At 48.5% G+C, this 26,479-nt stretch overlaps 1 protein-coding gene and 1 long non-coding RNA gene across 2 annotated transcripts; both read left to right on the top strand.

Annotated features, from left to right (window-relative positions):
• LOC115352744 lies at positions 1-26,075 on the top strand. The gene is made up of 4 exons (XR_003927249.1): positions 1-99; positions 10,508-10,512; positions 21,043-21,050; positions 26,064-26,075. It is a non-coding gene; the product is annotated as an uncharacterized LOC115352744 (long non-coding RNA).
• SINHCAF (SIN3-HDAC complex associated factor) lies at positions 1,490-20,491 on the top strand. Its single transcript, XM_030041364.1, has 6 exons — positions 1,490-1,619; positions 12,174-12,321; positions 14,352-14,451; positions 15,413-15,539; positions 16,947-17,097; positions 18,024-20,491. The coding sequence occupies exons 2-6, from the start codon at positions 12,194-12,196 to the stop codon at positions 18,184-18,186; spliced, it is 669 nt and encodes a 222-aa protein (XP_029897224.1). The 5' UTR covers positions 1,490-1,619; positions 12,174-12,193; the 3' UTR covers positions 18,187-20,491.
• Positions 26,076-26,479: the final 404 nt, after the last annotated feature.

The following is a 26,479-nucleotide window of genomic DNA, read 5'->3' on the forward strand; positions in this document are numbered from 1 at the left end:
TGAGAAATTATTCAGCAATAGCTACGCTCCTGTCTCACAAGTTGAATGTGATTGGGTTTAGCTGTGTCTGGAAGGAAGCACCGGTAACAAAGGCAGCATGTTGTGATCATTTCAAAAAAACCCCAAACCACCACCTCACAGACAAACCTGGAGACTTCCTTGTGAGGAATCTGCCTGCGCTTTGTGCCCAAACTGACTGGTTTTGCATCACTGAGGAAGGAAATGGTGTAGAATTACGGAGGATTTACAAGCAAGTAGAGCTGACGTGAGGTGCTCAGGCTAACGTGGAGGAAAGCAGACTGTCCTGCTCTCCTGTGAATCCCCCAAGGTCAGCCTGTGCTGCTGCTGGAAGAAAAAGCATCATTTCAGCAGGAGTTCTCGGCGAGTTGCTGAATCTGTGCCTAAATCAGGATTAGACCGAAAAGGCCGCTATCAGGATAAAAGAATTTGTTACAGAAATACTCAAGAGCCGCTGCACACTGTGCCTGAGCTGCTGTCGATTCTGCAGGGAAGTTTTTATCTTTTCAGTAGTTGGAACGAAGGCCTTCACTCGGCATTCGGGGGCTTGGTTTGAGCACAAGTCCGGGAGGGAGCGGCGAGTTTCGCCGTAGTTGCAGGCTGCGGCGGTGCTACGTCAGAACTGCCCGAGCGTTACCTTGTGTGTCACATGTGCATCCTTCTGACATCGTTAGTTTTTAAAGGGGAGCTATTTCAACGTAACCCGCCAGCTGTTTCGTGAAGTGGCTCTTCCTAAATTGCCCAAAGCGCGTGAACCAGAGGTTGCGATGACGTGAGTTTTTAAGTCACTCATCCTGACGCAGCAGGAAAAATGACATGAGCCACCGATGATCTTCAAAGCACGCTAAAATGAACTCGACAGGGGGAAAAACCCTCCAGGACCAGCAAAAACCTGCCCCCCGTCCTCCCGCAGGCCGCGACCCGGAGCCCGCGAGCGCGCCGAGGTTCCGCGCCGGTGCCTCCGGTGCAAGCCCAGCCGCGCTCTGCACGGAGAGCCGCCGCTTGCTGCTGCCGGGCGACGAACGGCGGCCGCGCCGTTAACAGCGGCGGGGACGCGTTGCGCCACGCTCAGAGGAGCAGCACCGCCTCCCCGGCGCTGATGTTGGTTCGGTTCGGTATGGGTCGGTTCGGCTCGGTTCCGCGGGCTGTGGCGCGCCCGACGCCGCGGGGAGGCGGGGGGCGCTGGCCCCGCCCCCGCGCCGCGCGGCGCCGCCGCCGGGCAGGCAGGTGCCCGGGACGGGCGCGCGGGGAGCGGAGCTGGGGCCGGGGCCCGCCCACCGCGGGGCGGGGGAGCGGGCCGCGTGCGTGAAGTCATCTCCGTCGTCACAATGGGTAACTCCTCCCTCCTCCCAGGCTTCCCGCGCGGCCTTTCTCCTTAAAAGGACAATGGGGCGCGCAAAGCGAGAGGGCTCGATTGAGGAGAATGGAGCCGTGGGAACGGCGCACGCGCAGAGCGGCGGGCGCGGAGGGGAGGGGAGAGGAGGGGGTGCGGGCTCGCGCGCCCGCGCGGGCTGGCAGGCAGAGCGCGGAGGGACGGGGAGGGCGCGCAGCGGCGGGGCTTCGCCGCGCACCGCACGTTTGTTGGTGGGCGCAGTAGAGCGGTGAGTGATTTATTTTTCTTTCTGCTTGGGGGGGAGAGGAAAGAAAAGTACACCCGAGAGGGAACGGGAGGTTTAAACCGTGGTGGGTGGGTTTTTTTCGTTTGTTGTTTGTGTGTGTGTGTGTGTGTGTTGTTGGGGTGGGTTGGTTTTTTTTTTTTTTTTTGCAGCGGTCGGTGGTTTGTGTTAAACACAAGTTAATCCCGGAGCCTGTCTTCTCTTCTGCCGCGGCGAAAAGACTTTGCCGCCTGAAACAGTTTGACACGCATGGTTCCTGTGCGCGGCGTTTTCCCCCTTTTCTTCAATTAGCGGAGTTTAAAGGAGGTGCTGGCGGGGAGAAACGCCTCCCGCATTGTTGTAGACCCATCCCGAGAACTCTGACTTCCCCCCCCACACACACCCCAAAGTACGATTTAAAACCCCAAATCTCAAGGAGGAAGCGCAGCCGGGTTCCCGACCATTTAACTCCAGAAGTGGTCCCCAGCTGCGGGGCGGCTTAGGGAAACCGGGCTGTCTGGCGGTGACGGGCTGCCCAGCCTCGCCACGCGGGCAGCGAGGGACCGCCGGTCCCGCCGGGAAGGGCGGCGCGGCCCCGCCGGCCGTGCCTCAGCGGAGCGGAGCGGGTAGCGCAGGTGCGGCCCCCGGCGCGCCCCGCACCGCACACCTGTAGCACCGGCGCCCGCAGGTGGGTGCCGGGGGGGGGGGCACGGTGGTGCCCGCGATCCCTCTGCCCCCCCCCCCCCCCCCACTACCACCCCGTGTTTCACGGCGGGGAGAGAGGTCAGTTGTTTTGATTTTTTTTAAGGATCGTTACTATGTGCGGGAGGGGTCGGGGTCTGCACGCGCCGAGGCGGGGGAAACGCGCGGCTGTGGGCCGGCGTGACACGTGCTGCCGGTCGCACGGGTCGCGGCGTGGGGCCTTCCCCCTCCTCGGCGGGCGCCCCGCCACCGGCCCGGTGCGCGGCGTTGCCGGCGTGGGGGCACGGTGCGGCGGGCGGCGATGGCGTCCTGCCGCTCTCGCAGCACGGCGCGAGTTGCGAGTCGCTCCCCGTCAGCGTGTGCCCGCGCCCGGCGCCAACAAGTTTTAACTCCCGGTTTCCGCGGGGTTTACGCGGCGGGGTTTGCGCGGAGCGGGCGGCGTGCCCCCGGCGCCGCACGTAGGCAGCGCCCGGCTGCAAGGGAAAACAAAGGGCTCGCATGTGCTGCGGGCGCCGGGGGAAAGCGCTCGTCCGCACGGGGCGGGGGGGGGGGGGGGGGCGGAGGTGTCGGTGGGGTAAAACTTGTCCCGCGGGGGGGATGGTGTTTTTTTTTAGGGGCTGGCTGCCGGTTTTGGAGGACTTTGGAGGGGTGGTGAAACTTTGGATGCACACGCGCTCCCCGAGGTACCGCGCTGCGCGCTCGGCGTTGGTGTGCGCGGGCGGGCGGGCGAGCCCCGCCGGCCGCCCCGGGGCTGCCGCAGGGTCGGGGGTCCGGAGTGGGGGGGGAAGGAGGTCCGTCTCGCCCCCGCCGCGGCGTGCCCGCGTTGCTGGGAGGTCTGCGACGGCCCTTTGAAGTGCAACTGTTGCCATGTTTGAATTACGTCAGGGCCGAGCCATGAGGAACCAGCGCGGGGCGGGGGGACGGGACCGGGACCGGGGAGGGGGGGGGGGGGCGGGAGGAAGGCGGCCGTCAGCCTGCCGGGGCGGGGGTCGGGGTGCCCGGCGGGGCTGCAGCGGCTCGACCCCCGCTCCCCCCCCCCCCTCCGCCGGATGGGGCGGCTGCACCGCGACCGCGTGGTGGGGCGGTGTTTGCAGCGCGGGGGCCGCCTCGCAGCGCCCACCTCCGCGCTCGGGGCTTTCCTCCCCGGCGCGCCGCCTTCCCCTTCCTGTGTTTTTTTTTCATTTATTTTTAATTTTACTCGTCTTTCGGCAAGTTAAACGCTTGGCAGCCCCGGGGAAGGGGGGGGGGGCCGGGGCCGCCGGCGTGTGTGCTCCCGCGGCTCCACCTGACCGGCGGGGCCGCCCGCGAAAGTAGGTCGTCCGCCCCGGGTGGGGGGGGGTCTTTGTTCCCGGCGCTGCCGCGCCTCCGCCCGCCGCGGCCCCCAGCCGCCGAGCGAGCCCGCCGCCCCGCCGGCGGTAACGGGCGGGAGCGGGGCGCCCCGCCGGGCCCGGGGCCGGCCCCCGCGCCACGCGGTGCTCGGCGGAAAGCGGCCGCCCGCCCTGCGCCTGTCCCGGGGGCTGCGGGAGCGGCGCCACCGGACTCTTGCTTTTTGGGGCATCTTCCATCGCTTTTTTTTTTTTTTTCTTTTTTGTTAACTTGCAGTTTTGCGCCGGGGAAACGCTCCCAGTCGCGCTCTCCCTTGCACGAGATAGATAAAAGTTGCCGTCTCCTCTCGTACGCCCATCTCCGGGTGCGTGTGGCTAAAGGGATTTAAAGGGACCTGCCAAACCTGTTGTTTACTCGGCTGTGCCTCAGCGCAGCGGGCAGGGCTGAATCCTGCCTGCCCCGGGGCTCCCCCAGCTGCGCCGGCAGCTCTCTCCTGGCGGGAACGGCCCCGGCTCGTCCTACAAAGAGCCTCGTCCCCGGCAGTCTGCTGACGGGCAGTCCTTTGGACCCAAATTATTCAATGATCGTTACAATTGCAAAAAAGTTCGGAGCTGTGCCCCGACGCTGTAGTTCCCTAGGCACCCCGCGCAGGATGATGCCCCTCAACCTGCTGCCCTGCGCCTCCGGCACGTGTCTCTTGGCTGGGCTGAATGGAAGCAGGGCCCCTGCCACTGTCCCCTCACGGCTGGGGAGAGGAGAAGGCCCCGTGTCCTGAGCGGAGCCCAGAACTTCAGCAGCATTGCATTTGTGGTGGAGGCTGAGTAACAGACTTGAGCACAACCGGACTGTGTAATGCTCTCTTTTTCATTTTGAATTTTAATTCGGCGCTGGTGGAAGGTGGTAGGTTGACAGCCATGGAGACATCCGTTTAGCCCTTTTGCAAGGCGAGCCAGGAGGGTGACGGTTCCTCAGCAAAACCCTGTACTGCTGTGTGCTTGCTTCCAGAGGTGAGGTTGGTTTTGTCAGCCATGTGCAGGGTGTGTGCTGTAGAAACCCCCTTCTCCCCAGTCTGCACATATAGCCAGATTCACTGTGTTGTTTACAACCTCTTTAAATGAAGAGAGAAAGATTGCACGAACTCTGCCATGTAGGGGGCAGACGGTGAACTGGAGGCCGTTCTGCTGACACCAGTGGACGCTGAACTCCTTTGGCATCCAGGTAAATTCCAGGTTTCTTGGGATCTGTGGTCCGTGGTAGAGAGTCGGCAAGTAACAAGTCGTGGGATTTTTCAAACACACCCACAGGCATGCAGCATCCAGCTCCCGCTGAAAGTAGGTGGGATTGAGTGCCAGAGCCTCTGGGAAAAATTCCTCCTCCCCTCTCCCAGCCAGGAGATTCTCAAAGAGGAGCTAATTGCCTATGTTTGCAGTCTTTCCTTTAAAAAGAAAACATCACAGACTTCTTAGTAGAAGAAGATGTTAAAAGAGCTGATAAATTCACACAGGTTAAAAATAAACAATATTAAAACTGTGACGGTTTGTTGTCTTACTCATGCCGAACAGCTCTTTCTGTGTCACCAAACTCTCTGCTTTGCATTGATTCTTAACACCTGATGCTCTGTACCTCTTTCATAATGAGATGAATGACATGCATGGTCCTACTTGACAACCAACTTCAGACTTGCACCCCTTGTAGCACTTGCTTTTTAACAGAAAGAAGAAGCTGGTGAGCTGGGGCTTGAAAACGGAGTGGTTCAGCAGAATACATGGGCGGGACTCCATTTCATGACTCAAGCCTTTGCGTTTCTGTAGAATGTGCTCAGTCTAAAGTCCAAGTGAAATGACCAGTAATATTACTTACGGACATGAAAATGTATCCTTTTTAATGAAGTCACTGCAGCTTTTCTGCTAAACAATTGCTACTACTTCTGTTCAGATCCCCATCAGGTGTGTTACCCTCTTTAAAAAAAAAAAAACCAACCAAAAACAACCCAAAACTGTTCAGTGTCTCATGATCTCAAGTGTCTGTGATGCTTTTTCAGTAGCAGGTGGTTGCACACAGCATCGTAACAGCTGCAGTGACTGTACTCGGATAAGCATTCCAGACTGAACTCCAGCACTTGCTTGAGAACATCCCAGGTTTTCCTTGCAGGGCTCGTGATGAGGCTGAGGTGGTGTTAGTTATGCAGTAGGAGTTTCGGGGTGGGGGGGAGTCCTCTTTCAAGATGGAATGTCTGCAGGTGGGACAGGTTTGGGATTTTTTTTTTTTTTTCCCCCTATGCAAATGTTACTGATTACTGTTTTCATGCTTTGGCCTATCCCTTCTGGAGCACTAACCGCATGGCAGTTTAGAGGAACACCCAAGTGGCTTAGCCTTTCACTTCTCTTGTCTAAATGGGTTAGGTACTTAGTTCCAACTGAAGATCAGCAGGTAAGCAGGCTCCTTTGGGACTTAACTGCTTCTGAAAACTTCACTGGGAACAGCTTGTGACCTAGCCAGGATGCTGTGGAGGCTCAAACATGGGAAAGAAATGTCCAGTTTAATTTTTAATACGTGCTTGGTAGTTGCTGCCAGTTGCATCTGGTGTGCTAAGATTTCCCTGCAGCACTGAGTGCACAACGGTAGCTGTGGGTGACTACCAGCAAAAGTTACTTATTTTGGCAGAGGAAAGATTCCTGAAGATGTAGTTTTGACCTTTTACTGGTTTTGCTGAGCTCATCAAGTGCAAACTCCACGGGATGCTGTTTTGTTCAGATGCGCCTGGGCTGTAGTGGCCAAATACAGCTTTGCTCCAAGTAAAGTTGTTTTGGGTGGAGAGATGAAGGGAAGTGGAAGGAAAATCTGAGGCTATAGGGGATCAGAAGGGTGTACAGTACACACAATTCTAAGTTGATGGTTGTTGGGAGTCACTCTGAGCTGTAAGGACAGATATCGGTGTAAAAATGGTTTTGCAAATATTGAAGTTGCATTTTCAGATGACTGCAATTAGCTTGGTCTCTTACTTCCTTGGAGCATTCTGGCTTTGGACGTGTTGAAATACGGTTTTCTGGGGTCCAATTTTAACTGCTATTCCAAAGTTTCTTTTTGGAGCATGTAAACTTAGGGGGAGGTATGTTTACATTGAGTCTCTGATATAGATCAGCTCCTCTGCTGATACAGAATTCTCTATCCTACAGTTGATTTTCAGTAGAGGTATTGCAGTTTATTTCAGCAGAGGGACAGGCCCAAGAATTTATTAGCGAGACAAGCAACTCTGCTTCTGGCGCCGTAGACAGCTCTGGAAGCATTTTTCATGTGTGTGCATGTGCCTGGGTGTATGCACTTGCAGATGTAAAAGCCAGAGCACTTATATTCTTTCTATATTAAGGCATCTGTTTCTTTTCCTTTAAAAGAAAAAAAAAAAGTACCATTTTGGCTATGTTTCTTAGTTCCAATGAAATGCTGTAGAGATGAGCATTGTGACATTTTTACTGACAGGAACCGGCTGCCATCAACATATGCAAGCTAGATTGTATTTTTCTGTAGCCCAATTTCAGGGAGGCTGTGCCAAGGCTGTTTTGTACACAAGGGGAAATCAAATTATTTGCAAGGGTTCTCCTCCTGTGACAATGTACTGGCAGTTTTGGCTTGCGCAAAGGGTGCATGATCCAGAGTCAGAGTGAGGAGATGGGAAAAGAGGAAGGTATTGAGTAGTTGGACTGGCATCCCTCTGCTCTCGCATAACCCCAGGGAATGTTTCTTTCTCAGCTTTGCAAGAAGCAGGTGAGCATGTTCTTTCTGACTGGCCTGATAATTGTGTTACAAAGGGAGACATGCCTGCCTTCTAGGAATTCCTTCCTTTCTATTATAAAGGGTTTTCATTCTTCTTGGGTGATCAGAAAGAATGCAGAAGGAATCTTGAAAAGCAAATGAAAGTGGCTCAGCTTTTCTTATTTTAAAATCTGAAAGAGTTCAGAAGTTCCTCCCTAACTTGAAAACTTAATGAGCATCTGAAGCAATACCTCCTTCTAATTTAGATCATCAAATTAAATTTTGTGAAGAAAACTAAGCACCGAATTCTAGTCCTGACAGGTAATGAAAGCTCGAAACCATTTTCGCATATGTATGATGCATCCTGCTTTGTACCAGCCTTTCACAAATGTAATAAGCAGGGTGTGGGTTTTTTTATTCCCCACCTACTTTACTGTTCTCTGCTTGACTCCAAATTTTTTTTGCAAGACAAATCTCTATTTTTGATGTTTTCCAAAAGTGAGAGAGCAGAGGGATGGAGAGAACTTTTTCCTGCAGTCTTTTCTGAGTCCTTTCAAGTTGCTAAAGCAGTTGTTTAAAGCAGAACTTGGGGGAATAGCAACTTCTCCTTTTGCAGGGAGACCAGGGAGGAGGAGGACTACTTCTCCCCTGATTTGGGTGAATACTGCTCCCCTACTAGTGTAGGTAAATCTCCCTTTCTGCAGAGTGACAAATATGCTCCACTAGGATTTCTGATTCTTTGCTGGTGAGCTGTCCCTTTCACTTCTGTGCAACTGCTGATTTAAAAGATGTCCTATATTTTAATAACATGCTTAAATTTGGCAAATAATAACATGCTTAAATAACAATAACATGATTAAATTTGGCAAAATTATATTGTGTAATGCTTTTTAACTTCTATGGAAGTTACTTCGTTCCTACTTGCCATCTTATTATCTGTCCCAGATTTCACATGGTTAAACTTCTACAGCTTAGATTCAGGTGTTATGGTAGCTGGCAGTGTAACTCCCTGGTTCTAATTTGAGATCTAAATTGCAAAGCTTTCAAGTTAAACCTTTTAAAGGGCACAGTCATATGTACTTCTAAGTACACGTTAGCTATTCAGCTCTCCAGCTGACAGAATATTTAGTGTATAATGGTCAAATGGCAACTGTTTAGGATTAAATGTGTAACTGGACTGACGCCTTCCATTTATAACTGCACTTCGATGCAGTTGTCAGAGAAATCTGTTTTACTTGTGGTTTTGCTACTAGCTCTCCCCCATTCAGGCATGATATATGGTAATACCGTTGCTGACCATTCATCAAGTGGGAAACAGATGGCACTAGTTTCCCTTCTATTGAAAGATGGTGTTGAAAGGCTGCTCCTGGGAGAATGGCAGCAACGATGCAAAACAAAATATTTTCAGAGTATGTGTATGCCAGTCTTTGCCAGAACATTAATTGTAAAACACATATCTTGTTCTACTGTGGTATAAATACCAGCTAGTGACAGAGATCATCTCATCAGCATCTGGATTTCTGGAAGAAACCAGGTTAGAAAGTAAATCACATTGTTGATGCCAGTTCTGTGTCTTGCCCTGTAACAGTCAAGATGTTCTTGCTGCTTAAGTTTTGCAGCACTGATGAACCTTGTGTCTGCAGTTAGTCTTTGACTTTCTGAAGAAAAGCACCAGACCATGGACTTAACATTGGGGCAGTCAGTCAAAATCTAAAATTGCTGTTTGGTACTTGAAAATTCCCAGGTGAACATGCTGTTGGATCTCCAGAGGCTTGTTAAACAGTGTCCTCAAGAGACCATCTCTTGAAGAAGTACATCGGATGCTAAGAAACAAAATACATACTCTGAGCGTTTGCCTAGACACTCTGTTATTTGTCTTGGCAGTCGAGGGATACTAACCTGATTCTAACCTGATTCGGCCGCACATTCTTTTGCTACATGTCCCTGAAAACATCCAAGCAGAAGCAGAGAGTAGTTCTGAGTCTAACCATCCCTCAACAAGCCTATTCAGCAGGTCACTAGCTGGATACCTTCTTTTACTTACTACAGCTGCTCCTGGCCTCCAGGGCAGTGCTGTGCTAACAGAAGGAGCAGTGAATCTCCTAAGAAGCCTGGCAGTATTTGGGGTGACTTTGCTGGATATTTGCACAAGTTATCCTTGGGAGAACCTAGACCTAGGTGAGCTCCTTGTGCTGCAAATGTGCACAAAGAAGAAAGGAATACAGTGCTTCAAGCCTGTGGCAAACAGCATGAGTTGGGACAGGAGGGAAGGAAAGACCTATCCCCCTCCATCTCCCTCCTAAGCCTGGAGGATCTCCTTGGCATTCAGCTTGCTCGAGTCCCTTGCCGTCAATAGGCTCTGCAAGGGGTTTGGTCAAGACAAGCTTTTTGGAGAGTTGACTTGTGTCTTTCTACATGTTTGTGCAGTAGTAATTGCAAGGAGACACAACCTCAGAGGGCACCGAGTGGTCTTGTATTATAATATGCTAGGCTGACATGGAAACATGTACGCTTTCAGCTGGGTATGGGTTCCTTAATGGATTTTGTGGAAGACTATTAACCAACAATATTAGATAAAATTTTTGCTTCTCCTGAGGGAGCCTTGGAACCTTGTGTGTTTATTTTGCAGTGCTGCCGTGCTCTGATCTTCCCCTCTGGGTTGGGGGGATGTGTTTTTACCTCCAGGTGGAGGACTGTAACTAGGCCTGGGTGGTTCCCTAGCTTTTGCTGTGGTCCTGCAAAAATGCGCAGGATCTTTTTCCCTCGCACACAGTCTCTCTCTGTCAGTAAGGTAAGCACGATGCTAGGTACAGTCGTTTTGTGGAAGCATATTTTTGACCTCACCTGAACCTGCTTTTCAAATTATTTTATTGCTGTAACGATGTGGCAAGTCTTGACACTGTAGACTGAAGATTTCAGGTTAATTTTCTCTGTCCCTCTGAAGGATATTAGAATTGCATCCCTTACCTTCCTGCAGGTGGAAGATTTGGGGACAGATTCCTATGCCACATACATTCACCAGTAACCCAAGTTGGGTTGCTGGGACTTGGCAGTCCCTGGGACTGAGAAAGTGACTGGGAGTTCCCTCTCACCAGACTTGCCCACAAGTGATGGAGATGCTGTTCTCCCAAAAGTCCTGCCTGAGCTACTGGGTCTTTCAGTAGTATTTGTGGGGAGGAGGGGTAGTTTTCTGTTAGCTTCTGCAAGAATATAACGACTTGGCCTTTTGTTAAGGGAAGAGGGGGAAATCTTGTGTTACTTGTGTGGCTCAATCTAATTTTAATTTTTTAAAAGCAGAAGTTCTCAGCAGTGGGAACCTATTCTCAGGGAGCTTCCTGCAGCTGGTGACTTGTCCCCTCTCTGAACAGTTAGTGTGTGATAAGCAGCAGAGGTGGCCGCTGGCTCCCTGCAGCAGGTGGTTGAGGCGAACCTCGCACCGTGGTCTGTTTAAAAGAGAACGTCTTGGAACGGTCCCTGCCTGTGTTATGAGACAGATGCTGTGTGGCCTGTGAGGACTTGCTGTGTGTTCAGGCCCAGCGCCAGGAAAGCACCAGCTTTGCTCGGTTGTTGGTTTGTTTTTTTGGAGCGTTGTGGGAGCTCTGTTTGCTCTGACAGCTTCTCATGCCATGTCAGACTGTGCCTAACAGGAGTCTGCACTGGGGAGTACCTGGTGCCTGGGGAGAACTGATTTGGTGGTGGGGATGTGATGTGTTGAAGGGGTCTTTGGCATGGTGACTGCAGTAAATCCACTTGTAACTAACTTTAAAATTTTCTGCCTGGAAAACAGCTCCGCTGTATGTTACCTGCTCTGATAGCAAATCCCAGCCCAGGTGTACTGAAAAGAATAGGCAGACCTCTAGGAGCAGCGCGGCTTTTGGCTTTCTGAGCCGAGTTTGCAGAGCTGGTGGTTAAGAAGCGACTTCCATGTAAATGGAGTACCTTTTGCTCCGGCGTCGTTGGCCGGGATGTGTGGTAGACGCATGCTGAAACGCGCCCCAGGGTCCTGCTCCCCGGCCCTTTTCTAGCTAGGCTTCCTTCCCATGGAAAGCAGGGCGGGGAAGGTGGAGGGTGAGAACCGAGCCTGTGCGGACACGGAGCTGGGATGTGGCTGGGATGCTCACCCAGGCCTGAGAATCGAGAAGTGCTCCGGGGTCCCGCAGAGCAGACATGGCCATTGAGGGCTGGGTGGGACTCCACCCTGCTGTTTTTAGAGCGGCTTTTCAGGTATGTCTGCCCTACAGCCTAGAGGTATGACTGCAGCTCATTTAAGATGACTCCTACTCACTTTCAGCAGAGTTTGGCAGGGATGTTTCCAACAAACACCAGTGATGATGACGAGGTAGTTCCAGTGACCCAGGGTTCAGCTGCCAACTACTTATCCAGGGGCTCGGGCAGGTTCGCGCAGCCTGTCCTGCAGCCTGTTTTGCCACATACGTAGGGCTTTCGTTAGCCAAGTCAGCCGCATCCACACCTCTGGGTTGTGCTGTTACACATGTGCCCTTAGAGTAGAACTGTGCAGTAAATGAGCTTGTCAGGAGTCCTGCTGGGTATTGCTTAATATTCCAGCTGTTGTTAATTATAATTATTTTTTTTCTTCTAATAAGAAAGTGCATTCTAGGTGCATCTGCTGTTCTGAGCCAATGCAGGATAAAGCTATGGCCTGATCTAGCAGTTATCCATCCTGAATTATCATTTACTTTTGGTTTGCCCAGTGAACTGCCCAGGTTTTTCTTACAGTATCTAGCAGTGATAAGTAACACCAGTTCCTGTTTGTTTTCACAGGCTACAGCTGGGAGGAAAAGATGTTTGGCTTTCACAAACCGAAGATGTATCGGAGTATAGAGGGCTGCTGTATTTGCAGAGCTAAGTCTTCCAGTTCTCGTTTCACTGACAGCAAACGTTATGAAAAGGATTTCCAGAATTGTTTTGGGTAAGATTCTTTCCTTCATCAACATTGTGTGGTCAGTCGTGGTGTTGATCTCCAAGCCACGGACCTGATGTGCTGGCTGTCTTGCTCTGAAAAAGTGAAAGATGAGGTTAGCAGAGGTGGGTGGTGGGGGAAGGCTGGCTTCAGCTTCCTCACAACTTTCCTGGCCAGGCCAGGAGGGGCTGGATCCTCTGCTGCTGTGTACGGCACCATTTGGTTGTCGATCTGCTGTTGCTGCCGGTGGAGAGCTGCTGTAGTTCGTAACGGTGACGGCTCAGGCTCGTGCCTCTCCCACCTCACAGTACGTGCAGGGTTTTAGACCCCTCTCAGACTGTCCGTTTTGCACTTGTTCCTTAGACGTGTAAATTCCCACACAAGATGGTAAACAGCACGGGTCCATGGAGGTTTTCTGTGGCTCTGAAGATTCAAGAATGTTAGACAAAACTTGACGAGTAAATATTTAGCAGTTCCAGCAGCGTTTATGCAGAGTACCCTCTTTCAGGTATTGGTGCCTTTGTTCAAATAGGGTATATCAACATGTTATTAAAACTTCTCATTGGAAGCCCATTCTGATGGAAAGTGAGCATCAATTTCAATTAGGTAATGTTGCATGTTACGTGAAAGTATTGGTAAGCAAAACTATAAATATCCGTGATTTCTTGTACCAGCTGCTGTGACCTTTTAATGTTTTTGAAATACTTTCCAAGAACTCTGAAATTCTCTATAGATTTGTGTCCCTGAATTGTCAGCAAAGCAAATTCTTCTGTGATAGCTTGTAATTATTTTTTACTTTATTTAGAAATTTTTTTCTGAGGCCATAAGAATTTCTCCTGTTTATGCTGTAGTTTTCCATAAAATTATTTCCCCTGGAAAAAGTTTGTATTGTCAGTAGGTATTTTCTGCTTTTTCTTTCCAGTATTGTTGGATTACCTCTCATCAAAATCTTAAGTCCAAGTGGAACTTTCATGCATCGTATTAAAAACTATATATACGTATCAGTATTGCTACTCTTGTCTCAAGTGCTTAACTTTATGTGTGTAAATCTTTGCAATCTTTAGAAATATTTCCCTCTTCCTCCCTTTTCTAGAAACACTCCTTTCATGATACAGCTGTATATTGCTTTGTATTTACCATGGATTTTTGTACATAAATCTGGTGCTGACAATTTTCCTTATCATATTTCTTGGCTGCTGTTGTTGGCAGTGGAAAGGCTGTGTGAAGACCCATTGCTTTTTTGTTAACTGCAGTAAAGCAGCTTGCAGAATACCAGGACCTTTGGTCTTGTGCTATCTGAAATATGTTTGTCAAGGTGAAAATGCAGTCTTAACACTGAGCAAATTATGGCTTATCTGAGCCTGCCCCATTCATCTATAAATGCTTCAAAGTCTTCCCATTTAAATAGCTGAAAAATTCTACTGTGTATCCCCTTTATATTTCTTTTAGCATGGATTAGCAGTAGAGATGATTTCTGAAGAAAGCTCATTAAAGGGAGCGAGTATTGCTGTCATTCCAGTGACTGCTGTTTCTGAAACCTTATCCTACGCTTATGTGGGAGCGTGTTAGGTGGTATTTGTTACTCATCCTTGAAGCTCTGTGAGAAAGTTAAGAGCTGAATAAGCTTTTGTCAGATCTCTGAGGTCTGTTCCCAAATGTACATTCGAGGAATATGGTTATTCCTCCTCCATTCTTCTCCAATCAAACCAACTAACACACTGGAACTCGCGTTGGTTTGTTGTTTTGTTTTGTTTTTGGAAAAAAAAAAACCAAACAACTGAAGGTGACGGGACTTGTTTTTAGTGCCCCTCTGGAGGCAGCTTACAACACCTTTTATTTCTATATTGAAGAGTGCTTTCTGAAAGTGAGACGTGGTCTTTAGACAGCAATGTTTGAACACCCCAGATGAATTGTAATGCCTTAAAAACAGAACCTGAGAACCCTTCTTTTCCATCAATTTTTATGCTTCTTGCTGTTATCAAGTGGGGGGGTGTTTTTATTAACTGTTGTCAAGTGATTTTTGCTTTTGTTTTTACCAGGCTTCATGAGGCCCGCTCAGGAGATATTTGCAATGCCTGTGTCCTTTTGGTGAAAAGATGGAAAAAATTGCCAGCAGGATCCAAAAAAAACTGGAATCATGTTAGTCATTTATTTTTCCTCTACCCCAAAACTAACTCATCTCTGCCGTAGTCCATCCTGCTAGAGAGGGGAGGTGCTGGCAAGGATTTGGGGTTTGCTGTTCCCCCCCCTCTCTGTTCCCACCTTCAGCATCTCTAAATCCTTCTTGGAGTATTTCCTGTTACATGGCTCTTATCTGTCTTTGTTTGGCTTACATGCGAGTGGTGATTATGCAAGCCCAGGATGGAGTCACAGACTAACTTACCTTGTAATTCCTTGTTTTCACAAGCTCATAGCTTTGTCCAAAAGTCTCTTATTACACTCAAAACATTTCAGATTTGGACTCTATCCAAAATTGGTCGTGCTTTTTTTTTTTAATAGTTTGAACAAGCAAGGTGACTTGCTAAAGCAACACATAAATCAATGTCGTTTAGTCAGATAATTACAATGACTAATATCTCACAACTTTTCCCACTCACATATTCTGTTTTGATACATCTAATTTAGTTTGGGCCTAGGGCTGGGAAGATGATCAGGATTCTTTGTGTATGTTATAAGCTTTATTCAGGAAGCCTTGATGGTAATGGGAGCCAGAACTATGGTTATTACTACCACTAGCTTATTCAGAAGTTAAATTGATGATTTTTTTAAAAAACTTGAGGGCAAATGCTTGGCAGACACTCTTAACTGAACCTGTATTGGCCTAAATAACTGTTGCCTGCTAAACTGAATTTGTCAAAAATAGGAAGAAGGCAAAAGTTGAACTGAATGTGCTTTTTAAACTAGTTTGCTGCATTTTCCTATAGACTCAGCCTCTTACAAAACAGATTTATATGAAACATAAGAGTGTTGGTGCACAGAACTGCCTTGGTTTGACTAAATTGGTTTTGAACACCTTCAGCTAAGTCAGTACAGGTACCTTGACTAGGGCAGTATCTGGACATGACGCAGAAGTATTATGCATGCATTTTCTGTGTTCTAGGTGGTAGATGCCAGGGCTGGACCCAGTCTTAAAACAACATTGAAACCAAAGAAAATGAAAACTCTGTCTGGAAGCAGAATAAAGAGCAATCAAATCAGCAAACTACAAAAGGAATTCAAGCGGCACAGTAAGTGGATCCAAAGAGATTTTGGCAATAAACTTTGGCCTCCCCTAACACGGCGTACTGTTAACTGGCCAAGCTGAATTACCATCTAGATTCAATTGTACGCTCACACATCTGGGTGCTCCCTGTTTTCACAACCTCTCATCCTCTGAGGGCTTGGGGAGGGGGTGGAATGAGGAGGAAGAGCTCGTGTGCAGGGTGGGCTGTGAGACAGAGGAGGGGGAGTGGGGACCCTGGCTTGAAAGTGTAAGCAATTGTAGCTTATGTCCCACGCTTAAGTGACATGTCTATAGAAAGAGCTTCTTGGGCAAGACCCTCATTGAAACTGAAGTTGGAAGGGGTTTTCCCCTGCTCTCAGTAATGCACTATGGCCTTTTTCAGCTCTTTTTTTCCCAAGCACTGTTCTGTTGATACCACTATCAGTCTCTTTCTTCCATACATGTTTTCCACCCAGGCTTTCTATTTGGCCTAGATTTCCCCCCGCCTCCTTCAAATTCCTACCATGTTGCCTCTGTGTAGTTTCTTTACACCTTCCTCTGCCGGTCTCAGTGATTTCTTTCCACTAGCACTTAGACTCTTCAAATAGATGTGGATTCATAGCTTTCCAACAAAGCCATCTGCCAGCTATGCTCTAAATATATGTCAGTACTTTAGGCTTTCCCTTTAAAGCAAACCTTCCAGCTTCTTAACTGTTGCTGACTTGGTCTTCTTTCCCTTTCAATTATCCTACCTGGCCTGAAGGAAGAGCTCTCCAAAGAATCAGTAAAGGCCCTCACCCAAAGAGCTTGTCTCTCCTCATTCAACGTGCTCTAGTTAATCTCATTGTGTTTCTGTAGGTGCTAGAGATAACTAAAAGGTAGGCTAAGTAGACCCTCTGTTAAGGTGTGCATCTGCTCCGAGTCCATAGTTCATAGTCTCCATCCAGCAAAAGCTCAATACTACCTAACCCATTGCACTAATGAGAAGAGCTTTGCAAGACTTTAACTGAATGGGTAAGAAAGGAGATTTACAGTGAGAGAAAAAGTACTAGGTCTGAAGCACAGATCCCCATTGTCTTCAAGGATCTTCCAGTGATTCCAGAGCGGGAGTAGGATCTTGTCCAAAGCGTGGCCTGCACAGGCTATGTTTGAGAGCCAGGAACTGATGCCTGATCCTCAACCTCTTCCCAGTCCCCCATCTACAAGGACTCCTTCCAGTTCCGAGGTCTCTCTCCCAAATGCTGACAGATAGTCTCTCTATTGAAATCAACAGGGGCAAGTGAAAAATGGATTGTTGTTGTTAGGTTTTTCTTGTTAATTAAAAAAAGTCTGTCTCTCTGTTCCCAGTCCGCATGCAACCTTTTACAAGTCAGGAAGAGGATAAGTCATTTCATGCATGTCCTGATTCTTGCATTTATTCTTTTCCCTACAGACTCCGATGCCCACAGCACCACTTCGAGTGCTTCCCCAGCTCAGTCGCCCTGTTACAGTAACCAGTCTGACGATGGCTCTGACACGGAGATGAGCGCTGGGTCCAGCAGAACACCAGTTTTCTCCTTTTTAGATCTCACTTACTGGAAAAGGTAAAAAGCAACAGAACGTGTGCTCTGTGCGGATAGCAATTCACTTCACATACACAGTGCTTGATTCTGCTTCTTCAGGAATTTGCTGCTGACGAACTTAATTTGTTTTAAGGATGTAATTTAAGTCACAGAGTATTATACAATCTCTGTCTGTCTTTGGAAAGAAATGCCAGATGTTTAAGACATTCTCCCCTATCTCCCTCCAGTTCCCTAAATACTAATACAGTTGCTGGAAAATATTTTTACGTTTTTGGGAGTAACAGATAATATTCCTGACTGTCATTATCTTGTCTTAAAACTGTGCCCTGTAGACGTGATGTGTTACCAAGTGCTCTCAGCTTGCCAGCAAAACATAGCATTTGATTTGGTTGACCTGTGGTGGTAGTAATTTAAAAAAAAAAAAAAAAAAAAAAAAAAAAAAAAAAACCAGACAAACAAAAAAAACCCAAATAACACCCAACCAAAAAATCTGGAGTGGGAGGAAAACCACAAGATGTCTTAGGAGCTGATGAGCTTGTTATCTTTTATTGCCTGTTGTGACGCAGTAATCACTTGTTTAGCTAATTGCTCTGTTGAAATTGTTGTGACTTTGCTGCCTCCTCTCACATAGTGTTTGCAAGTATATTGTAGTCAATGTTAGTTCAGCCCAGATACTTGTGTATCTGAAACTTCTCTGGGAAGCAAAATGGGAGACTTTAGTTTTGTTTTCTTCTTTTTCTTTTTTTTTTTTTTTTTTCCCCCAAAGCAGTGTTGCAGAATTAGAGAGACACTTGTTTTCTATTTCTGAGCAGCCTTTTCCCTCCTACCCTCTGAGCTGCAGGCTCAGGAAAGTAATGTCTCTTGGGTCAAACTGATTTTTTGCATTTCTGTAAATTCTGTGTATTCTAAACCAAACTGTCTGTCTCTCTCCCTGACATTTCTTCCAGGCAAAAGGTCTGCTGTGGAATTATTTACAAAGGGCGTTTTGGGGAAGTCCTCATAGACACTCATCTCTTCAAACCTTGCTGTAGCAATAAAAAGTCTGCCACTGAAAAGCCAGAACAAGAAGGACCACAATCTCCAGCAATCTCCACCCAAGAGGAGTGGTGACTTCCTTGGATAGCTGCAGAAGGTTATACAGATCCTCTTATTCTCTGGAAAAATACTAGAAAAGTGATTGTTCACTTTGGACACCTGCTATGCTGCCAAAAGACTATTCCCTAGAACTGTTTTGGGTTTTACTGCTACAATTCCACAAACTCTTGAAGCCAGTTTGTATCCTTTCAGAAAGACTGTACATAATATTTAAGATGCTATGGAACACTTGGCAAAGCTGTATGCTGCTGCAAGGTTGTCTAATCTTCTCTCCCTTTGCCCCTACCACCACTTGCTTCACAAGTGAATATGAGGATGGGGTTTTGTATATTAAAGTATATGTAGTTCATGTTTCTGTATTGAAAGAAGCAGTGGTTGTAAGGCATTTTTTTTTAAAGTTGGTTGGTAACTTCCCTTGAATCCCCAAGAAAATATTTCATTCTTAGACATGTATGAGTCAATAAGATGAACTAATACATAGAAATGTTATAAGTCACCTCTCTAGTTATTATATAAAAATATATATTTTTTAAAGGTGTGGAGATCTCACCCTATACTACTGACGTAACAAAGACAAATATTTCATCCCTCCTATGTGACACAGACTGGTAAACTGCAGACATCTCTACTACGAGTGGTAGTTATCCAAGGCGGCCCCCAACATAAAGTGCCCTTCAGAAGGGGTGGGAGAGCTCTCCTCCTTAGTTAAGGAGGAAGATTTACCTAAGAATTGAACACAGTGAAACGGGAGGCTACTTTGTTTTAACTCAGCAGCAGACACCCTGGGCTTTATGTGGTAACTGACTGGTCATTAGAGATGGACCAAGAAAACATCTTGATGCTCAAGTTGGTGTAGGTGATGGCCAAAACTGAGTAACTGCTATCTGTTTGCCCAGTGCAGCTGAAATGTGACCACAGAGCAGAATTCCTGCTGGTTTTGGACCTGACATAGAACCAAACCCCTCGCTAAGCAAATCAGGCTCTGGTCCAGGGACGTAATCCGACTGCAGCCTGGGGTCTGGATTCGTGGTTGCTGTTTTGGAACCCTTCCCCTGCAGTGCTTCTCTCTGTTTGGTTTTGGGGTTTTTGTTTGTTTAAACAATCACCGGATCAATGCTTCTGTGAATACTGAATATGAAAAGTTCTGTTAAGAATGGTGCTGTACTGAATCGAGGCAGCTCTGTTTGCATACACGATCAAAAGATAGTATTTCTTACATGGATTCCCAGACAAACTCATGTGCAAACCATTGTGACACTCCTTCAAACTCCACTTTGCCTGTAGGGTGGAAGCAGCTTCCTGGAAGAGTGTGTTGCAGTTTTAGCTCCCAATGTTTCATGTTCCTTTTATGAAGGTTTAACTTGTGTAAGTTGGGAATTCTGCTTTTTTTGTTTGTTTCTGTTTTCGGGGGGGAGGGGGGATTTTTCTTGCTATTACTCTTTTGGGATATTCTACAATCAATTGCTACAAGCTTTCCTTTTTGTGAGAGTCATTGGCATAATACTGTGGTGGGTAGGGCTTAGGACTGGATTTCCATGTAATCCCACTTCCTGAAATGCGAATGCTTAGCAAATGAAAATACAGGTAGGGAAAGATATGCAGGTTTTAAGAGGAGCCTCTACCCTCAAAGCTTTTTTTTGTCTTTTTTTTTTTTTTTTTTCCTCTCCTTCTGCTGCATAAGCCAACCTCTGGAGAGAAGGAACATCACGGGAAACAGGGCTTTGACTTAACACAGCCTTACAGCTTAGAGCTTTCATTTGTCTTATTTTGCTTTTCCTAAACTCTCTGAGATTCTGAAAGGGAGGACAAAGCTGCCTACCTTGCTTTCATCTGCAACCAAATAGAATCAGAATCATTTAGGTTGGAAAAGACCTTTGAGATCGAGTCCAACTGTAGATACAATGGATGCTTGCTTGTATAACGGCTTAACTAGGTTGGTCATGTCTAATAAGAGCTTGAGCAAGAGTCCTAGCTGTTTTTGCAGACACCTACTTTTATCCGAAGTTTTGTTTTCAGCATCAGTAATTCTGTACACCTAAGGGTGCAGTATTGGTGGTAGGATGTGCTCTGATACGGATCATCTCTTCTGTATTTATTTATTTATTGCTAGATTTCAACCGCCAACTGCTTCCCCTACTCCCTCCCACCTCTTCCATTCCCGGTAGTAATGCAAAATGAACTGTATGTAGTCATGCACTTTGTATTAATGTATTAGAAATCTATGGAACCTGTTTTGTACTTTTATACTGTTCAGACACTTGTAATCCAAACTTTTTTTTACTAGGGTAATGAATAAATTTAGACTTATTTAGAAAATAAACAACTTCTCTGTTTATTTCAGCTCTGTTCTGTCAATTAGATGGTGTTTGAACCAGCCCTGGCAACCCATGTTTCTATTTGAACAAGACTTCAGGACTTTTTTTGGGGGGTGAGATAATTCTCTTCCTATTTAATTTGGAAAGAAGAGCAGAGCAAGGGAAGGAGATGGTGTTTATTATGATAGACAGCTGTCTCGGGGCAGAATCACAGAGCTTTCCCTTGGCACTGTGTGTGTGTCAGGCATTCCTTTACTGGGAATGGGTGGTGCTGACATTTGGTGTTCCCGGGGGGCTTGCTCTCTGTCTAGCTCACCGGCATTCAGCGAAGGCCAGCTGAAGCAACAGCGTTAAAGGGTTTGTGCTGACAGCATGTGGAAACATCCCTTTCCAGATCCAGCAGAGTCAGTGGAAGAGACTTGTGCTCCTCTACTGAAGCTGGAGCCTGGAGTGTTTCTTCCCACGACAGGCGTAGTCAGCTGGATAAGCTCCAGCAGACTGGTGGGAGCAAGGTCTCTGGCAGGAGATGGCAGTGAGTAACTGAGTTGAGAAGAAGATGAGGCTGTTCCCTAATAATGGGGAAAACATTGCAACCTTAAGCATGATGCCTTGTTGCAAGAGACTTATTTTGGACTTCAGTGGAGACACGGATTTATTCCTGCTGATATGCTGGCTATTTTCTTATAAATGGAGCATGATGATATCCAGAGATTCATGTAGAAATCATTTCAGTGAAAGCTCTGCATAGACTGGAAGACCACATGATTTTAGTACAATAGCGTCTATTTTGGACATATTTGTGTTCTCTGCTGTAGGTGCCTACATGTACCTTGGGCATGATTCGGTTCACCTAAAATGAAAAGCTCTATGTAAAGTCACTGAGGAGTAACAGGTGCACCAAAAGGTGGTTTAAGGCAGGTAACCTTGTGTCTGTCCTGCTCTTTGCAACTTCCACCTTTTTTTCAAATAAAGAATTCCTTTTCCTTATCTCTTCTACACTGGTGACTACAGGTACTGTCTGGGTAAGCTCTGGGTGCTGAGAACAACAGTGTTGATGGACAGAGGGCTTTTTTTCATGGGGCAGATAACCTAACAGAGGGCTACAGCTGCAGAGGAGAAAGCTCCTATGGGAACATTGGGGAAGCAGGGCTTGCCATCTTCACAGCAATGTGAAATGAAATCAGGAGGCAAAATCCTGGGTAAAGCCCTCCTGTGCTTCACCTGAATCAGCTGTCACAATGACAAGTGAAACATCTGCTGAAATACCTTACAGTGTAGGCATTATAAAGATGCTTTACAGAGGCTCATATTGTACTCAAAAGATGAGAAGAACAAGGCATGTGACAAGAAGGTATTTTTCTGGAGGTTACCAATGGACGGTGAGCAGATCCACAATTTCCAAAGCCTGAGCTGAGTGCCCAGTGCTGCTGCTGAAGCACGGAATGGCAGATTCTGTTTGCTTTTGTATGGTGCTGCATGAAGAGTAATTTTATTCTGATTTGTACAATGTGGAAGTTTCTTTCTCTGTGACTTCTACAACACTGAGCCTATAACCTGCTTTCTGAGCAGGTGGCTGGGTGCCATCCAGCCCCAGTGACTAAACAGTTAAAACTCTTCTGAAGTTGTATAAAAGTTTAGTTTCAATATGATGTAAGAAAAAGGGAAGCTCTTTCTAAATGGTTCTTGGAGCAGATAATGTCATTCTTAGGTTGTCCAGATGAGGGGTAAGAGCAGTCTGCTGTGCATTCTGCAGACCTGGTCCTGTGATCGCAAACATCAGAGACGCAGCTCCCTTTTGGCTCTTGTTTTCTGTTTCCTTCCCATGGGAATCTGGCCACAAGGGGGAAAGGGAGCACACGTCCAGGTCCTCCTTTTCAGACAGTGGAAGTGGCACCAGGGAGATGCTGCTGGCTTCCTCCATATAAACAGTCTACAGTAAACGAACACAAAACCTGTGCTCCCTTGCAGGATAATTATATATAGGGTTTGTAAAGCTGTTGAGGTATCTGTTCGGTTGTGATGGGCATCACGTAGCAAATCTAGCCTTTTCAGCAAACCCCGTTTTGCTGTTTGGAGGAGAGGTTGCAGCTGGTATTTCTATTGCAAAGTCCACGTTTGTGTTGACCTGCAACGGCTTTGAATTCTGTTGGTGCAGAACAGGTAAGTTACACGGTTACGGGCCTACAGAGGAGAAGCGGCATATTCTGGGAGAAAAAAATGGTATGCAAAATACTCGTGTACTTCTAAATCCTGAATATATTTGAAGGGAATGTGACACTAACTTTTCCTGCCATTTATCATAATGAGTTTAGGGTTTGTTTTTCTTTCGTATTTGTTAGTGAGAGTTATTTGGAGGATATTTTCTAACGTACCAGAGAGAGAGGTTATTGCTAAGGGAGGCCGTGACATCTGCTTTGCCCTGGCCTCCTGCCCAGTGGAAGATTGACTGGGAAGGGACAGGCTGCCCAGGTGTCCTACGCCTTCAGTGCTGGGCACGGGGAAGGACTGTTCATCACCCCGCTCGGCCCTCGCCCTCACTACTACTGGCTGTAGACTTCTCTTTACCCCAGGCTCGGCGAGAACCTGGCCCCGGCTCTCTGTGAGGCCAAGCACGGTACTGGGAGAGCTGGAAACGGACTGGGAAACGTGTGTCGTGGGTGAGACTTCCGAGAAAGAGATGTGGGAATCGGGCACGGTGGGGGCTGCAAAGAGGCGGGGTGCGGGTGGCTTTTATTGCTGAGCTCTACCACGGGTCCTGACGATACCACGGCCAACGTGGAGGTCTGCGAGGAGGTCTGGAAGCCTCCGTCCCCAAGGGCGCTGCGGGAGGCATCGGAGCACGCACCGCCGCTAACGGCTGGCCCCGCAGGAGAACGGCGCTCGCGGCTTGCCAGCGCGGCTAGGTCCTGTTCGTGCCACCGGCGATCTTCCCCTGGCAAAGCCGCCAGCGCCGCTAGCTTTCACGGCCGAGGCCGTCCACGCCGGTGCCGGCAGCCGCCTCACCCGGTGCCGGCAGCGCCAGGGACCCGGCCGCCGGCAGCTCTGACCAGACCGGGCGAGTCGCAGGTGCGCCGGCCCCGCTGCGAAAATGAGGAGGCCTGGCTGCCGGGGGGTAGAGCGGAGCGGCGCCCGAGGGGGCAGCGGGGTCCCGCAGCCGCCGGGCGCTTCGCTCGTTCGGGACGGCGGCGGGGGCGCGGGCCGCTTCTGCCTCCGCCGGCGGCCGCCGCGGCGGCGGGGCGACTCCGCGGCCTCCCCGGCGGGCCCGGCCCTCCCGGCGGCCGCGAGGTGGCGCCGGCCCCGCCCGGCGGTGGGGTGGTCCGTGAGAAGCGGGAAGCGGCGGCGCCCCGGGGCTCGGCCCCTTCGCTCTGCGGGCGCTGGCAAAGGCGGAGTCGGGCGGTGCTGCCCGGCTCTCCGCGCCGCGCCGACGCGGGCTGCCGGCTCTGCCCCGGGGCCAGAGAAAATGAGCGGGCGGATCGGCCCAGGTGGCAGGCGGGGTGGAATTGCAGAGAGCTGAGCCTGGCTGGGCCGAGCTCTTCCTTGCTGACCAGGTTAAGAAAAGCATGGGAGAGCGCATCCCGGAAAGGCCGTGTGCCAAACCCTGGCGAAGAGAAGTGGGGAAACCGAGGCAGAGCATCATGTAGGTACAAGCAGCTCTTTGCTTGGAGCGGCGTGCCTCAGCAAAGCGTTAAATCTGCCTCAGGAATTGCTTGCCTGTGAAGAATAGCTGCTTGGTGTGCCTAAAGGGAGGGCAGTTTGGGGGAGTACTGGATGTGGGGCCCCTTCCTGAGGAGGGGCGGCCAGACAGAGCTCTGGGCACACGAGGAGCGAGGGCGAGAGGCCGAGGAAGAGGCAGCACCTGAGCCTGTCTGGTTACAGGGCGTTTCGGAGCGCTTGTGTAGCCAAGAGTACCAGCCCTGCTCAGAAAGGCTCTGCTGTGGCCGTGGGTAATATTGCCAGAGTTACACGTACACCTGTGGTGGCCCTTGAGAAGGTCCGACAGCAGCTTCAAGGCTATGGGAGATGCTGCTTGCTTGCCTCCGAGAGTTTACCTGACATCGGCAGAATAAAGCAACTGTTCAGGTTCTAGTTAATTATTTGTTCGTTTGTATTCTGTTTTAATGATGGTCAGTTGTCCTTATGTGGGTTTTATTGTGAGCATCATCATGGCTCCCAGGCTCTTGAGGTAAAGAGGGAGCAGAAAGCACTATGAGCCTAGATAGTGCTCAGCACAGATCAAGGGCTGATCGCAGTTAGCCAGCATTATTTTGGACACCACAAGATGCTGACTGTTCAGTCGGGCTCAGTGCTGTATGCTCTGACTAATCGACGTGCAGGTGTTTGGAGTAGCCGTAAGCAGGTCAGAGAGCCACCATGCCTTCTCGAGCGTGCTCCTGCCGGACTGGTCTTGTCTCTGTCCTTCATCCCGCTCCTACAGCTTAAGGTCTAGAACATGGTGAGGGGGTAAGGAAAGGAGAAGTGCTTCCAGTCCGTTGGAAAAGATTGTGAAAAGCTTGTGTGGTAGGGAAGGAAGTGGCTGGATATTTTCTCTGGATAACTTCAGCTGGCCTGTGTGGTAGATATGGAGCAGCTTCTCCTCACCCCCTCTCTATCTCTCCCCACCACCTTCCCAGGGTTGCCTCCCACTTCTAGAGGGCAGCTTGAGGCAGAACGAGACAGGCTTAAAAAGACTTTAAGGTGAGGGGGTGAGTGTTTTTTTGTGGAAATGGAGATGCCTGTCATTAAATGCCTTCCTGAAGGAAGGGCTGTTAAATGATAGGTTGTTTCTCTGCTACAGAGAGCGAGAGTAAAATTCCAGACTTCACACCTTCACAGACCCTTGCTTTGCTTGGGTATCGCTTGTTGTCTTCTAAATGACCACTTAGGAACCAAGAAAAGCAAAACAGGTGAAACTCTCCCAGCACCATTTCCTGTGCCCTCCCCACCCTGCTAGGCTACCTCTCCTTCGGATATAAATTCTCCTTCTGTTTTTGTTCCCCGGACATCTGCCTGATTGCTCTTGGGTTGGCACCCTTGCCAGGCTGTTACCCTTTACAGGGCGCAAGTTGGGCAGCCTCTTCCTTCCCCTGGACACAGTTTCCTGATTGTCACCTGCCCAGAGGTAAGCTGTTGAAGAGGCTGGTGCCACCGTAGCACTCTGCCCCTAGCTACAATCTAGCTTTTGATGTGTATAAGATGATAGATAAAAGACAGAAATACACAGATTTTTATTTTTATATTTAAATTGGAGGGACCAGAGGCACTATTACAAAATAATAAAAACTCCATTATTTTTGAGAGTCATCATCCAAAATTCCTGTGCTGTACCAAACCTTCTCCCTTGGCACCTTTACATCTAACTAGGAGGGAGGTCAAAAGTAAGAACACAGAAGCATTACTATTATTATAGCAGTGCCTGGTAACACCACTTCCGTTAAGGACCTCTCACATATTTTCACATAAACTCTTACTTTCAGATTGTAAAACTCAGCCATAAAGTTCACCTCCTTCCTGACACCAGGCGCTTAAGGTTTAAGACTATCAGCACTTCAGTCAATGAAATTTCTGGTTAAAGCAAAGTCCTAAAGATCCTCCTACGTATTCTAATTCAAATTAGCTTTTTTTATAGTCTCTGCACTTTAAAGTACAGAGTGGTTGAGTGAAATTATTTATAATGTCCACACACTATAGGTTTCCAAATTAAATGCAAATGAACAACTAGCATATTTGATTTGGTACCTTTATTTTTTTCTGCCTTAAAGCAGGTCTAATCCTGATGGGTGCTGAGGACCCATCAGAAGCCCAGCCTCTTGTTTTCAAGATGATAGGAAAGCCTTTTTAGTAGGGGAAGGGGACAGAGATGGGACAGACAGCTGTACAGGGCTAGCACAAAAAAGTCATTGAGCAGCCATGAGACAAAAAGGTCACTAACAAAAAATGTTTGCAGCTAGATGAAAATCCATTGCCAAGCAGGGGTTTGCACGCTTGTTCACAGT

The sequence above is a fragment of the Aquila chrysaetos genome, chromosome 17 (genome assembly GCF_900496995.4).
Source record: "Aquila chrysaetos chrysaetos chromosome 17, bAquChr1.4, whole genome shotgun sequence".
In the NCBI taxonomy this organism is placed as follows: Eukaryota; Metazoa; Chordata; class Aves; order Accipitriformes; family Accipitridae; genus Aquila; species Aquila chrysaetos.

What these genes read in the sequence shown, in the direction of transcription:
- SINHCAF (XM_030041364.1), top strand. Translation starts at nt 12,194, where the DNA reads ATGTTTGGCTTTCACAAACCGAAGATGTATCGGAGTATAGAGGGCTGC. An exon ending in GATTTCCAGAATTGTTTTGG is followed by an intron (nt 12,322 to 14,351) that starts GTAAGATTCTTT and finishes TGTTTTTACCAG; the next exon opens with GCTTCATGAGGCCCGCTCAG. An exon ending in AAAGGAATTCAAGCGGCACA is followed by an intron (nt 15,540 to 16,946) that starts GTAAGTGGATCC and finishes TTTTCCCTACAG; the next exon opens with ACTCCGATGCCCACAGCACC.